At 37.8% G+C, this 16,502-nt stretch overlaps 1 protein-coding gene and 1 pseudogene across 1 annotated transcript in view; one reads left to right on the top strand and one right to left on the bottom strand.

Annotated features, from left to right (window-relative positions):
* Prkdc (protein kinase, DNA-activated, catalytic subunit) overlaps positions 1-5,042 on the top strand; it is a 162,682-nt gene extending 157,640 nt beyond the window's left edge. Inside the window, exon 86 of the mRNA XM_076836401.1 lies at positions 4,824-5,042. Coding sequence (XP_076692516.1) covers positions 4,824-5,028 — 205 coding nt within the window. The 3' untranslated portion in view covers positions 5,029-5,042. The remainder of the gene's footprint in view (positions 1-4,823) is intronic.
* Positions 5,043-13,934: 8,892 nt separating this feature from the next.
* On the bottom strand, positions 13,935-14,034 carry LOC143382445 (U6 spliceosomal RNA; annotated as a pseudogene).
* Between the last annotated feature and the right edge of the window lie 2,468 nt (positions 14,035-16,502).

Raw genomic sequence — 16,502 nt, 5'->3', positions numbered from 1 at the left:
TATCCTGCTACTTTGCTGAATCCATTAATTAATTCTCCTCTAAATGTAGAATCATGTCGTCATCAAATAATGATAGTTTGAATTCTTTTCCTGACCATATCCCTTTAATTTCTTTCATCTAATTGCTCTGATTAGAGTTTCAAGGACTATGTTAAATAGATTTGGTGACAGAGGGCATCCCCGTCTTGTTCCAGTTTTTAGAGGGAATGCTTTCAATTTTTCTCCATTTAGAATAATGTTGGCCTTGGGCTTAGCATAGATAGCTTTTATAATGCTGAGGTATGTTTGTAGTACCCTAGTTTTTCTCATGTTTTGAACATGAAAGGATGCTGTATTTTGTCATGCTTTCTCTGCATCAATTGATACAATCATATGATTCTTATCTTTAATTCTATTGATGTGATGAGTTATATGTTGAACCAACCTTGCCTCCCTGGAATGAACCTCTCTTGATCATGATGCAATATTTTAAATATGTTTTTGTAAGCAGTTTGCCAGAATTTTTTGTATAAATGTTCATAAGGGATATTGGTTTTAAATTTTTTTTTCCTTGATATGCCTCTGCCTGGTTTGGTATCGGCTCACTTTGGTATTCTCTAAAAAAACACAAAGGGTTCCTTTCCTTTTCAATTTCACGGAATAATTTGAGTATTGGTATTAATTCTTCTTTGTAGGTTTTGTAGAACTCAGCTGTGAATCTGTCTGGTCCTGGGCTATTCTTCATTGGTAGGCTTTTGATGGCATCTTCTATTTCTTTGCTTGAAATTGATATGTTTAGGGGCTGGGGCTGGGGCTGGGGCTGGGGCTCAGTGGTAGCATGTGCAAGGCCCTGGGTTCAATCCTCAGCAGCACATAAAAATAAATAAACAAAATAAAGGTATTGTGTCCAACTACTTCTAAAAAATAAATATTAAAAAAATTGATCTGTTTAAATTGTGTATGTCTTCTTGACTCAGTTTGGGTTGATCAAATGCCTCTATAAATTTGTTGGTGTCTTCGAGATTTTCTGTTTTACTGGAGTATAAATTTTCAAAATAGTTTCTAATTGTTTTCTGTATTTCAATAGTGTCTGTCATGATACTTCCTTTTTCATCACAAATTTTAGTAATTTGAGTTTTCTCCCTCCTTGTTTTCATTAGAGTGGCTAAGGGTTTGTCAGTATATTCAAAGAACTAGCTTTTTGTTTTGTCAGTTTTTTGAATTGTTTCTTTAGTTTTAATGTTATTAATTTCTGTCCTGATTTCAATTATTTCCTGTTTTCTGCTGCTTTTGGTATTGGATCGTTCTTCTTTTTCTAGGGCTTTGAGCTATAATGTCAGATCATTTATTTGTTGAATGAACTCCATGCAATGAACTTTTCTCTTATTAGCACTGCCTTCATAGTATCCCAGAGATTTTGATAAGTTGTATTGGAGTTCTCGTTTACCTCTAAGAATTTTTTAAAAAATCTTCCCCTTGATGTCTTCTGTTATCCATGTGTCATTCAATAGCATACTGTTTAGTCTTCAGGTGTTGGAGTAGCTTCCCTTTTTAATTTTATCATTGATTTCTAATTTCATTCCATTATGGTCTGATAGAATGCAGGATAGTATCTCTATTTTTTTGTATTTGCTAAGACTTGCTTTGTGGCATAACATATGGTCTGTTTTGGAGAAGAATCCATGTGTTCTTGAGAAGAAAGTGTATTCTCTCATTGATGGATGGATATTCTGTATATGTCTGTTAAAGTGCAAATTATAGGGGGTAGCATGCTCACCTAGAGTGCGTGAGGCACTGGGTTCGATTCTTGGCACCACATAAAAATAAAATAAAGACATTGTGTCCACCTAAAACTGAAAAATAAATATTTTTTTTAAAGTGCAAATTATTGATTGTATTATTGAGTTCTATAGTTTCTTTGTTTAGTTCTTGTTTGGAAGATCTAATTGAGTTCTATAGTTTCTTTGTTTAGTTTTTGTTTGGAAGATCTATCTGGTGGTGAAAGAGGTGTATTTAAGTTACCCAGTATTATTGTGTTGTGGTCTATTTGGTTCTTGTATTTGAGAAGGGTTTGTTTGACATACATAGATGCCCTGTTGTTTGGGGCATAGATATTTATGATTGTTATGTCTTGTTGATGTATGAATCCCTTTAGCAGTATGAAATGTCCTTCTTTATCCCTTTTTGCTAGCTTTTATTTGAAGTCCACTTTATCTGATATGATGATGGAAACCTCTGCTTATGTACATGGTCCATGTGAGTGGTACATTTTTTCCCACCCTTTCACCTTCAGTCTGTGGATGTCTTTTCTTGTGAGATGAGTCTCTTGGAGGCAACATATTGTTGGGTCTTTTTTAAAAATCCAGTCTGTCAGTCTGTATCTTTTAATTGATGAGTTTAGGCTATTAATATTCAGGGTTATTATTGAAATATGATTTGTATTCCAGGACATTTTGGTTTATTTTTGGTTTTTAACTTGGTTTCTCCTTTGATTGGCCTTTCCTTTAGTGTAGTTCCTCCCCTTGCTGATTTTCATTGTTGTTTTTCATTTCCTCCTCCTGGAATATTTTGCAGCAGATGCTCTGTAGTGCAAGCTGGCTTTCTTTCTTTCTTTCTAGTATTTATTTATTTAGTTAGTTAGTTAGTTATAGGTGGACACAATATCTTTATTTTATTTTTATGTGGTGCTGAGGATCAAACCCAGTGCCTCTGGCATGCGAAAGGAGCGCTCTGCCTCTGAGCCACAACCCCAGCCCAGTGCAGGCTTTCTTGCTGTAAATTATTTCAACTTTTGTTTATCATGAAAGATTTTTATTTTGTCATCAAATCTGAAGCTTAATTTGGCTGGATATAAGATTCTTGGTTGGCCTACATTTTCTTTCAGAGTTTGGTATAAGTTGTTCCAGTGTCTCCTTGATTTGAGGGTCTGGGTTAAAAAAATCTGCTGAGATCCGAATTGCTCTCCCCCATATGTGATCCAATTCCTCTCTCTTGCAGCCTGTAAGATTCTCTCCTTATTCTATATGCTAGGCATTGTCAGTATAATGTGCCTTGGTGTAGATCTGTTGTAATTTTGTATATTTGGTGTTCTGTAAGCCTCTTGTATTTGATTTTCCAATTCTTTCTTCATGTTTGGGAAATTTTCTGAAATTATCTCATTGAAGAGCTTGTGCATTCCTTTGGTTAGAATCTCTGTGCCTTCTTCTATCCCATTAACTCTTAGATTTGGTCTTTTGATGTTGTCCCATAATTCAAAGTTTCTTACCATCTTCACTGCATGGTCAACTTTATTTTCCAGATTGTATACTTTGTCTTCATTATCTGATGTTCTGTCTTCCAAGTGATCTAGTCTGTTTGTGATGCCTTCTATTGAGTTTTTCATTTAGTTTATTGTTTCCTTCATTTCAAGGATTGTTTTGGGGTTTTTGTTGGTCTGCTAGTTTTGTTTTGGTACTAATGATTGAACCCAGGGTGCTTTACCCACTGGGTTACATCTCTTACCCTTTTTATTTTTTATTTTGAGACCAGGTCTTGTTAAATTGCTGAAGCTAGCTTTTAACTTGCTATTCTTCTACCTCAGCCTCCTAAATCACTGGGATTACAGGTATGTGCCATCATACCTGGTTCAACATGTTGAACAGATGACAAGTAGTCTTTCCAGCAGGTGGTACTGGCAAAAGAGTGAAGTTCGATCCCTGTTTCATACCATCTACAAAAATAATTCAAAATAGATCAAAGACCTCAGTGTAAGAGTCAGCGATATAAAATGCTTAGAGAAAACATGGGTAAGTGTTCATTACCTTGCCGGGCCAGGTGGCACACGTCTGTAATCCCAGAGGCTCAGGAGAGTGAGACAGGAAGACTGAGAGTTCAAAGCCAGCCTCAGCAAAAGCAAGGTGCTAAGCCACTCAGTGAGACACTGTCTCTAAATAAAATACAAAATAGGGCTGGGGATATGGCTCAATAGTCAAGTGTCTCTGAGTTTAATCCCTGGTATTCACCCCCCAAAATTGTTTTTTCATGATCTTGAATTTGACATTTAACATGTTAGGTATGACACCAAAAGTACTTCATCAACATTCAGAACTTTGTGCTTCAGATATTACTATCAAGAAAGTGAGACGAGGGCCAGTGAGACAGAGTAGTGTTAAGCACTTAACTTGGCATGGCACAACCCTTTGGGTTAATTATCAACTCAGCAAAAAGAAAAAAGACCCTAAAATGACAATCCACAGAATGGGAGAAAATACTTTTAAGTCATTTATTGACAAAGGATTTATATCTAATATCCATTTAAAACTCGTCAAACCCAGTAATAAAAAGACAAATAGCCCAATTTTAAAATGGCCCCAAGAATCAAACAGATATTTCTCTACAGATAATGTACTATGAAAAAATGTTCAGCATAACTAGTCATCAGGGAAATGCAAATGAGATACTACTTCATACCCACTAAGGTGGTTATAAAACGGTATGTAACAAGTTTGGGTAAGAATGTACAGAAACTGGAATCTCATACACTGCTAGTGGGAGAGGGAAATGGTGCTTTTGCTGTGGGAAACAGTCTGAGTTAATTGGAAAGTTAAAGAGACTATTTATTTGACCCAGCAACTCTCTCTATCCAGGAGAAAAGACAGTGTGATTGTACAAAAACTTGCAAACGAATTATAATAGTGACATTATTTATGTTTTATTTCCCTGCAAATCTAACCTTTGACTTCAAGGTTATGAGGATAGAAAAAAATTTGTAAGTGATGAGAAAATGTTCGGGTGGGATAGCTAGGAATGCAAGCAACAAAGGAAAAACAATCTGTGTTTTCATATTTGTTTAATCTTTTTTCCAGTGATGAGTTACTTCTGGGCCATGAGAAGTTTCCTGCCTTTGGGGATTACACAGCTGTAGCTCGGGGAAGCAAAGATCACAACATTCGTGCCCGAGAGCCAGACAGTGGCCTTTCGGAAGAGACTCAAGTGAAATGCTTGATTGACCAGGCAACAGACCCTAATATCCTTGGCAGAACTTGGGAAGGATGGGAGCCCTGGATGTGATATCTGTTGAAGTTTGCAGCTATAAAGCATTAAATTGTTTAAAGAATCTCCTAAACTTTCTCTCTTTTTTTAATTTTAATTTTTAGTTGTTCTTTTTAATTATACATGATAGTAGAATGTATTTTGATATATCATACCTTCATGGAGTAAAACTTCCCATTTTTGTGGTTGTATATGATGTAGATTTACACTGGTCATAAGAATCTCCTAAACTTTCAGGGACAGCAATCAGTGAGCTGATTTTGCTAAAGCACTAAAGAAAGAAACTTATTCAATAATGCAGGTTTTTTTTTTTTTTTAATAATGCAAGTTTTGTAGCATGAGTTTCAATCAAGATCATGATGAATAAATGAATAGTGATATGAATGAGAGATTATATTAGGGTTATAATAGACTTATAATTAAAAATATATATCTAGGCTCATGAAAGTATTAAGAACATAGCAAGTTAGCCAGGTGTGGTGATGCACACCTGAAATCCCAGGTACCTAAGAGGCTGAGGCAGGAGAATCTGTAATTCAAGGCTAACATGGTCAACTTAGTAAGAACTTATCTCAAAAAATAAAAAAGGATGCTTCACATGCACAAGGCCCTGGGTTCTATCCCCAGCACCACGAATAAATATTTACATAAACAAATAAAAAGGGCTAGAGGTATTGCTCAATGGTAGAGTGCCCCTGGATGCAATTCCCAGAACACCCCCCTGTGTGTGCATGAACACAGGCATGCACACACAACAAGTTAAATAAACCTCAATCTCAATATGTAAGTAACAACATACCATGAACATTTTCATTACTTGTGGTACATTAGAAATAGTATGCAAAAGACTTCATCACTATGATTTTGTGAGAATGAAACCAGTAGTATAATCAGTGGGATGCTATGTTGTATAAGCGGTGTAGGAATACAAATGACAAGTAAAGCTATGATTGTGGAATATTAGATTTATAAATGTCTGCATTTGATATTTTTAAGATCTTTTTTTAGGTTATTTATTTATTTATTTATTCTCTTCCAGTTATGAAACATGGTAGATATTCTCTCTGGAAGAGGAAGTATTAGCAGGGTAAAAACCTTGGTCTTAGTATTCACTTTTGCCACTTGCATACACACCTGGGAAGATAGATGTGCTTTGTGTCCTAGGCTCAAGAAACTTTAGAAATCTCAAGTTTGGAGATAAGGAAGAAAAAAGAGAAGTCTATTTAAAATGATTTCCTATTTGGAGGGGAAAAGTGTACATTCATTTTGAATTATGGAAGTGACTTCCTTCCCATCTGTCGATCTGTGTCTTCCTGCAGGCCTCTATACCCTCATCTGATTTTAAGATCAGCTTTCAGCTTTATCTTGTTGGGTTTTGTCTTCATTTATATTTGGGAACTCTTGAATGCTTTTGAGAAACAACAATTTTAAGATTATGTCTAGTCTGGGAGTGAAGCTTAGTAGTAGAGTAGCTTGTCTACTAACATGCATGAGGCCTGGGTTTGATCTCCAACATTGTAAATGGCATCTATTGAACCAATGGAATTCCATCTTTAAGGATGGAATAGTGGATTATACATGTGAAAATTCAGTGCACATAACTGAGGAAATATTTTTCATTACAGCACAGAAACAATTAACACAAGCCTACTAAGCTGATTATCTTGTTTTCCCACCTATCCCTGCAACAATTAATTAATTATAATTTGCATTTGAGACCTGATAATATGAGCTATATTCATTAATATAGCTCCAGAATATTTTGTATGTGTGTAATCATCTATGTTATTTGGAAATCCTATTTTTTAGTGTCTACTTTTTATAGCAATAAAAGTGGACTGTTAACAAGTTTACTGGGTCCAGTCTCAAAGCCATCTTCTGAAGTCTTCGTTATAGCTCATCAAAGCAGAACAAAAAGAAACTTACTGCACAGAGCGTTCAGAAGACATCTGTTCAGTTAATCTAGATGATCAGTTGTCCTCATTACCCACTTATGAATTGCACATTTGACCTATAACTTATGCCCAAACTTTACCCTGTGATTCGTGCCAAATAAGGGTATTTGGTTTGAAAACCAAAAATAAAAGACTTCTACAGATTAAAAGGAAATATGCATATTAAAAATTATTTTATTAACCATGTAACTAAATCTTAAGTATTTTAATTTTTCTTTAAAGGTAGAAGCCACTTACATTTTTCACACTGTTCAAAGACATGCAGAGTATTTGTCCCAAAAAGTAGGGCAGCTTGAGCCCTTTCCTTCACCTCTTCAATGTGAGAAGTTCAGCAATGGCTCCGGCATGCTCCCATCATCCCTCTGCTGAGGAAGGTAGGAAAGCAGGAGTCGGTAAGGCTTTACTCAGACGTAAGTCACTTCAGGTCATACCGTGTACTGTTGGACTTGTAGATATTTGTATTCATGTTTATTAATTTAATAAAGCTGTTTTCTAAAGTTTTGTAAATATATGAATGGTATTTTTTATAAATGGATTCTGACATTATTCTCAGGTTGCATATGAGAAAGACAATTCTTTCAGTCTCAATTCTTCAATCTCAATTCTTTCAATGTCACTTGTTTCTGTTTCAACTCATTGAAGAAGACTAGAATGGATCCGACTCATGCTCATGAATATTAATTTGAGTGTTTTAACAGGAAAATAAACGAATTATAGGCTCATTTATGGCAAAAGCACCGCATCTTCATTACCATATCACATGCAAACAACAGTTAAGATTTTAAGCCTTTAAGAACTTCCTAAGGGGCTGGGGATGTGGCTCAAGCGGTAGCGAGGTCGTCTGGCATGTGTGCGGCCCAGGTTCAATCCTCAGCACCATATACAAACAAAGATGTTGTGTCTGCCGAAAACTAAAAAATAAATATTAAAAAATTCTCTCTCTCTCTCTCTCTCTCTCTCTCTCTCTCTCTCTCTCTCTCTTTAAAAAAAAAAAAAAAAAAAAAAAAAGAACTTCCTAAAAGAAATAAAAATGGCTTCACCAACATACAAAAATTTCTGAAGTACTGTTAGTAAACTAATGACCGGTCACTTCAGCCAAAATGTTTTTTTGAGCTTCAGAACACCATATTAAAATAAAAGCACAACTGGGTGCTATGGTGTACACCTGTAATGCCAATAGCTCAGGGGACTGAGGAAGGAGGATTGCAAGTTCTAGGCCAGCTTAAGCAATTTAGCAAAGCCCCCAAGCAATTTAGTGAGACCCTGTCTCAAAGGGGGGAGGGGAGGCTTGGGATTTGGCTCAGTGGTAAAGTGATCCTGGGTTAAATTTCCAGTACCTGAGAATGACAAAAGCACAGCAATGGGGGTTGTGCTTTCTCTCTTTTGAATGTTAAGAAGCTAGATAATTTAGTGATTGGCTTTAAAAAAAAAAAAAGGCTATTAGACTTTTGATAGGATTTCATTGAATCTATAAATTACTATGAATACTATTGTCATCTCTTTTTTTTTAACTTTTTAAAAATACCTTTATTCATTTATTTGTTTGTTTTTTATGTGATGCTGAGGATCGAACCCAGGGCCTCGCGTGTGCTAGGCGAACGCTCTACTGCTGAGCCAAAACCCCAGTCCCTACTATTGTCATCTTAAGGATATTGTATCTTTAAATCCATGAGCAGAGAATGACTCCATTTATTTAGGTGTTATGTTTCTTTAATCAGTGTGTTTTAATATTCAATGTTTCCAATTTTTCACATTTCCTGGGTTAAATTTATTCCTAAGTATTTTATTCTTTTGGATGCTACAGTAGATGGAAGTGGTTTTCCTAATTTCTTTTTAAATTATTATTGGCTACTGTAGATACACAAAACTGACCATTTGTGTTATCTTTTCTCTTATGCTTTTGCATAATGTGGCAGCATTCATATGCTGAACCATCCCTGCACTGCTGGGATAAACCCCACTTGGCCACAGTGGATGATCTTTTTGATATGATGTGGTTGATTTCAATTTGTGGTATTTGTGGATTTTTGCATCAATATTTAGAGGAGATATTAGTGTCTAGTTTTCTTTCCTTATAGTGGTTTTGGCTAGCCTTGGTACAAAGGTAATGCTGCCCTTAAAATGAATGATACGATAATATCCCTCCTGATGTTTTATGGAAGATTTTGAGAAGAATTAATGTTAATTATTCTAAATATTTTCTAGAATACTATCAGTGAATCCATCCAGCGTAGGCATTTCTTGTGTGTGGGGGGGTGATTACTGATTCAGTTTCTGCTTATTAGAGATCTACTCCGATTGTTTCTTCCAGTTGGTTTTGTAAATTTGCATTTCTTTTTTTTTTTTTAAAGAGAGAGTGAGAGAGGAGAGAGAGTGAGAGAGAGAGAGAGAGAATTTTTTAATATTTATTTTTTAGTTATCGGCGGACACAACATCTTTGTTTGTACGTGATGCTGAGAATCGAACCCGGGCCGCACGCATGCAAGGCGAGCGCGCTACCACTTGAGCCACATCCCCAGCCCCAAATTTGCATTTCTTGAAATTTTTTCATTTTTATTGCAGGTTAAAGCTAATGTTTTTACATGTTTTTCATTAGAATCTTTTATTAAAAAGCAATATTTTCAGAACTGGGGTTGTGGCTCAGATGTAAAGTGCTCGCCTAGCATGTGGGAGGCAATGGGTTCAATCCTCAGCACCACATACAAAGGTATTGTGTCCAACTACAACTAAAAAGATTTAAAAACAATACTTTCAATTTTTAAAAAAAATTGTACTATGTTCCAGGGATTATGCCAAGTATGTACTTCAAAGCCTATTTCTCATTGATGGAGCATAATCTAATTGTGAAGCTTTCTTGGAATTCATTCCCAATATTTTTTATATATTTATTTTTTGTTTTTAGATGGACACAATATCTTTATTTTACATTTATGTGCTGCTGAGGATCGAACCCAGTGCCTCATGCATGGTAGGCAAGCACTCTACCACTGAGCCACGTCCCAGCCCCTCATTTCCAACATTTTAAATAATCCACTAAAAACATTGAATGAGTAAGGCACAGTAGTTGTGATATAGTAATGAAAAAATGCAATCCTGTCATGTTTACCAGTCTAAGTCTCTCCTTAAAACACTGGCTGCAGCACTGAATCCCCACCACCCTTCCCTCAATTTTTTTAATTTGTTCTAATTAGTTATATATGACAGAATGTATTTTGCCATGTTATATGGAGTATAACTTCTCATTCTGGTTTTACATGATATAGAATTACATTGGTCGTGTAATCGTATATGCACAATAGGACAGTAATGTCCAAATCATTCCACTCTTTCCTATTTCCACTCCTCCCTTCTTTTTATTCCCCTTTGTCTAATCCACAGTGCTTATATTCTTCCCTAACCCACCCCCACCATTGTGAATTAGCATCTGCATATCAGAGAATAACATCCAGCATTTGCTTTTTTGGAATTGTCTTATTTCACTTAGCATGATATTATCTAGTTCTATCCATTTATCGGCAAATGCCCATAATTTCATTCTTTAAGGCTGAGTAAATATTCCATTCTGTATATATATCATATTTTCTTTACCCATTCATCTGTTGAAGGGCACCTAGGTTGGTTCCATAGTTTAGCTCTTGTGAATTGAACTGCTATAAACATTGATGTGGCTGCATCACTGTAGTATGTTGATTTTAAGTCTTTTGGGTATAAATGAGGAATGGAATAGCTGGTCAAATGGTGGTTCCATTCCAAGTTTTCTGAGGAATCTCCACACTGCTTTGCATAGTAGCTGTACCAATTTGCAGTCCCATGAGCAATGTATGAGTGTGACTTTTCTCCCACATCCTCGCCAACATTTATTGTTGAATTAGAATTATATAGAACTACATTGGTCGTGTAATCGTATATGCCCAATAGGATAGTAATGTCCAATTCATTCCACTCTTTCCTATTTCCACTCTTCCCTTGTATTTTTGATTATTGCCTATTGATTGGGTTATTTGGTCTTGGTTTTTAGTTTGATACCATCTGATTTATTGATTCTTTTTTTTTTATTAGTTACTCATGACAGTACAATGATCTTGACATACCATACATTTGATTCAAATGAGGTATGAATTCTCATTTTTCCACATGTACAGATTGCAGGATCACATTGGTTATACATCCATGTGTATACATACAGCAATACTAGTGTCTATTGTATTCTGCTGCCCTTCCTATCCCCCCTCTCCTCTCTTCCCCTCCGCTCCCATCACCTCTTTCTACCCAATCTACTGTGACACATTTCTCTCTTTTTTTTTCTTCCCCCTCACACCATCATATATGTATTTTGTATAACAATGAGGGTCTCCTTCTATTTTCCGTGCAATTCCTCTTCTCCCTCCCATCCCCTCCCACCTCTCTTCCCTGTTTAGTTGTAATCTTCTTCTCATGGTCTTCCTCCCTACTCTATTTTGAGTCACCCCCCTTATATCAGAGAAGACATTCAGCATTTGTTTTTTAGGGATTGGCTAACTTCCCTTAGCATAATCTGCATTCTTGATTTTACTTCTTGCACTTTAGGAGTCTAGTCCTTCACCACCTCCTTTGTGTGTTGTGAGAAGATCAGGACTTGCTGCCTAGCTTGCTTCTGCAATTTCATTTGAAATCTTTTTATATTGATTGATTGGTTTTTGGTTTTTTGTTTGTTTGTTTTTTGGTTTTTTTTTGTCAGTACAAGATAGTGAACCTAGGGCTTCAGGCAGGCTAAGCGAGTCCTCTACTACCAAGCTACAACCCTCTCCCTTTTTAAAATTTTGTTTTTGAGACAGGGTCTTGCTAAGTTGCCCAGGTCATCCTCAACCTTACATCTGTCTGCCTCAGCCTCCTGAGTTGTGGGGATTATAAGCATGATCCACCATGCTTGGCTTCTGTTTCTTTTTCCTTTTTGGTTGTTTCCCCTATAGTGGAGATTGAAACCAGAGACACTCCACCACTGAACTATATCACCTTTTTTATTTCTCATTTTGAGACCAGGTCTTGACAAGTTTCCCAGGCTGGCCTCGAATTTGTAATCCTCCTCCCTCCAACCTCCCGAGTTGCTAGGATCACGACCTGTTTCAACATGACATATATATATATATATATAATCAACCACATGTGGAATTAAAGTGTGGTTTAATTTGTAAGATTTTATTATTTTTAAACTTATTGAGACTTATTCGGTGGCCTGACATGAAGTCTGTCCTGGAGAATGTTATCTCTGCATGTGGAAGAAAATGTGTTCAGCTTTTGTTTGGGGGTGAGTGAGTATGTATCCCTTGGGTCTAGTTAAACTCTTGTTTGTGCTATTTCCTTCTATCCATTATTGCAATTAGGTCTGTTTGTTCCTTCACTTCTGTCAGTGTTTGCTTCATATATTTTGGGGTTCTACTCTGTTGTATCTTTATAATTCTTGTATGTCTTTGATGGGTCGACTTTTATCAACATACATAGTCTATTTTGTTTGTTTTTATCGTTGTTGTTTTGTTTAGTTGTCAATGGACCTTTATTTTATATGTGGTGCTGAGAATCAAACTCAGTGAGTGCCTCACACCTGCTAGACAAGCACTCTACCACTGAGCCACAACTCCATCCCTATATAGTCCCTTTTTGTCCTCCCCAAAACACACACCTTTTTGTCTCTCTCTCTCTCTCTCTCTCTCTCTCTCTCTCTTTTTTTTTTTTTAATGTAGTGCGGAGAATTGAACCCAGGGCCTCCCACGTGCTAGGCAGGCGCTCTACCGCTGAGCCACAACCCCAGCCCCTTTTTGTCTCTTTTAACAAGTTTTTTTCTTTCTTATAATGAGTTTTGACTTAAAATAAGTCTATTTTCTGATAATAGTCATACCAGATTGTTGCTCATGCATCAAGTGTATGTTCCCATCCTTTCAAAATCTATATGTCTTTGTATCTAAGATGAATAGGTGTTGGAGGCCATAAATTTATGGATTGGTTTGAGCCATTAAAGCAGGGAAGCTGCTTCTCTGGGAAGTCCTGGGTGAAAATTCCTGGTTCAAGAAAGTCCAGACTATGCTGGCCCCTTGTCTTGGCCCACAGCCTTAGGATCAGAAGCCTCCCAGAGAGCAGCTGTGAAACCTGCCAACACCAAACACCCTGTTTACTGCAAGACCCCCGCCACACAGAGAAACAAGCCCGGAAAGAAGACTCCTCCCCACTGAACCCTCACCCCTGCCTCTGATATACTCCCCCTTCAATAAAAAAATCAGGGCCTTTTTCAGTTGTTCAGTTCCAATTCCTGTCAGGGCTGAAAGACCCATCAGGAGCCCTGCTTTTTAAATCTAATCTTTGGCTTTGTCTTATTTCTTACTGATTATTTCAGACTTTTTATTTTCCCAGGGGGCTCACACCTCCTGAGCAGGAACCTGTTCTGTTGTTGTGCTGGCCACCCCATCATAAATAGGATACAACTGGATCATATATTTTTTTCACTCTATTTGTTTTAGTTGTAGGTGGACACAATACCTTTATTATTTACTTTTTTTATGTGGTGCTGAGGATGGAACCCAGTGCCTCACGTGTGCCAGGTAAGCGCTCAATCACTGAGCCCCAGCCTCAGCCCTGCATCATATTTTTCAATCCATTCTGCCAATCTGTTTTAACAGGTGAGTTTCATCTAGTTACATATGAAGTTATTTCTGATTAGGAAGCATGCACTTCTGACATTTTGATGATTTTTAAAAATAAGTTTCAAATCTTTTTTTCCCTGAATTTTTCCAGTACTGTTTTGTTTTGTTTTTTGAAGATTTTGCTAATGGACCGCTTAAATTCCCTCCTTATTTTCTTTTTTTTCCTAATTTTTAAAAATTAGTTATACATGACAATAGAACGCACAATGATACATCATATATATATATATTTCTCATTTTTACAGTTATACATGATATAGAATCCCACTGGTTGTGTAGTCATATGTACTATGGTAATAAAAATATGGAACGCTTCACGAATTTGCGTGTCATCCTTGTGCAGGGGCCATGTACAGGTAGCCTTCTAATTTTAGTATATGTGCTGCCAAAGCGAGCACATTCCTTGTCTTCTTTTCTGTGTGTGTGTGTTTAAGTTTTTCGTAGTGGTTATCCTGGTAATTACAATTAACATCCTAAATCTGTTTATTTATTTACTTTGGTATTGGGAATTGAACTAGGGGTTCTCTACCATTGAGCTACATCTCCAGCCCTTTTTATTGCTTATTTTGAGACAGTCTTGGTAAGTTGCTCAGACTGGTCTTATACCTGGGATCCTCCTGTCTCAGTCTTCCAAGTAGCCGGGATTAGCTTGTGAGTGGCATGAGCCATCATGCCCAGCTTCCTAAATTTATTATGAATGCAATTTGCTAAATCAGCTTCAATAACATATATTATGGTTTGGATATGAAGTATTCCCCCAAAGGTCATGTTAGACAATGTAGAAATATTCAAAGGTTAAAATGATTAGATTATGAGAGCCATAACCTAATCAGTGAATTGATCACCTTAATAGCTTAATAATATGAATGGATTACTAGGTGATAACTGCAGGCAGGTGGGGCATGATTGAAAGAAGCAGGTCACTGGGCGCTGCCTTTGGAGATCATATACCTTGTCTCTGGCTCCTCATGCTCTCTGTGGTTGCCATGAAATGAGCAAGTTTTCTCTATATCATGCCCTTCTGCCATGATGTTCTGCCTCACCCAAACCCAGAAAAATGAAGCCAGCCAACCATGGACTGAAACTTGGATACCATAAACCCAAAATAAACTTTTCCTCTTCTACGTTGTTACTGTCAAGCATTCTGGTTGCAGCAGTGAAAAGCTGACTAGCAGCACACAAAGCACTGTTCCTCCAAAGCTACATTGATGGGGGGAGGGGAGGTTGTGGCTCAGCGTAGAACTATCACCGAGCATGTGCGAGGCCCTGGGTTCGATCCTCAGAAGACATTGTTTCCAAATACAACTAAAAAATAAATATTTAAAGCTGCATTCCGTATTACACTTTTGTTGTGGTTTTCACAAATTGTGTCTGTGTATTGCATGTCCCTTAACATTTATAATTATTTTTTTATGCCTTGCCTTTTAAATCTAATAGGAAACAGGTGGGCATGATGGCACATGCCTGTAGTCCCAGCTACTTGGAAGGCTGAGGCAGGAAGATGACTTGACCCCAGGAGTTTTGAGACCAGCCCGCACAACATACCAAGACCCATCAGTTGATCAATATTTAAATCATATTGTCAATAAGCACAAGTCTTACAAACTGAAAATACAGTGATGCTAAAAGAAAGAAAATTGTTCCCAGAAAATTCTTCCGTGTACTTTCCAGGTTGGTGTTGAGTTCGGTGTTCCCTCAGCACCTTGCCAGGCCACCTGCAATGCCACCTGTGCCTGCATCCCCTGCCAGTGAAGAATCCAAGCACTGGCTGGAGGTGCTGGGCTTAGGTTCCTCAGTGCTTTTCTGAGCTTGGGTCAGACCTACAGGCCCACTAGTCCTCTCCAGTCCTTCAAAGCCCTATGAACCCAGGTTTCTCCTGCTCTGCCACTTCCTACCAGGCCGTTGATTCCCTCTGCTATTCAACCCATCTGCTCTCCCTGGTGCCCACAGGTCACATGTCTTCAAATGCTTCCCATCCTTTGCCACCTGGAAAGCTGCTGAAACTGAGAGGTCAAAGCAGAGAAGGGCTGGGACTGTAGCTCAGTGGCAGAGCGCTTGCCTGGCACGTGTGAGGCCCTGGATTTGATCCTCCACACCTCATATAAGAAAATAAAGGTCCATCGACAACTGAAAAAAAATAGTTAAAACAAAGAGAAGCCTCCATGCTCTTCCCTCAGGTCACCCAGCACCAGACAGGTCAGATGCTCAACCACAGCTTTATAGAACAAGATCCTGTCCCCCCACCCCACCCCACCCCTCATCTGAAACTCCAGCGACCACACCAGGAACATGGAGTGCTGTCCTGTGATGGCTGCTGGGCTGGGAAATGGGGGATGGTAACAGGTGGACGCTCACCAAGGTTTCACATCCTCTTCCCTTACTAAGTACTTCCCTCGTTGCTGTGTTTGATTAAAACCCCAATTCTTAGAATGGGCCTCAGTTATTTTCCTTGATGTCACTCAGATTACCTGGTTTTTACTCGTGGTTTGTCAAGAACGTCTAATAGCTCTTGTTTACATCCACTCTTTGCAGATTACTGGAGGAAACTGCATCACGTGGGAGGCCAACTACAGGGACTCACACCTCCTGAGAAGGTGACATAATACAGAAAGCACACAAAGGCATCATGTACAGTGGGGAACTACCTCAAGGGTAGTTCCAAGGGGTCACTAACAAAGGCTGCCTGGGAGCAGGCCTATAGGGTCAGGACTCTCTAGATTACTCTCCAGGGTTCCTCTAGCTAGTCTCTAGAATAATTCTTTTAAAACAACAAGTGTTCAGTAGCCACTTCCTGCAACAATGGAAGTGATCTACATCTGTGACCTTCAGTGTGGCTGTTGAAGCCTTTAAATGTAGCCATGATGAT

This window comes from Callospermophilus lateralis, chromosome 16, assembly GCF_048772815.1.
Source record: "Callospermophilus lateralis isolate mCalLat2 chromosome 16, mCalLat2.hap1, whole genome shotgun sequence".
Lineage (NCBI taxonomy): Eukaryota > Metazoa > Chordata > Mammalia > Rodentia > Sciuridae > Callospermophilus > Callospermophilus lateralis.
Note: the sequence above shows the minus strand (reverse complement) of the source record. Positions and strands in the feature narration are given on the sequence as shown.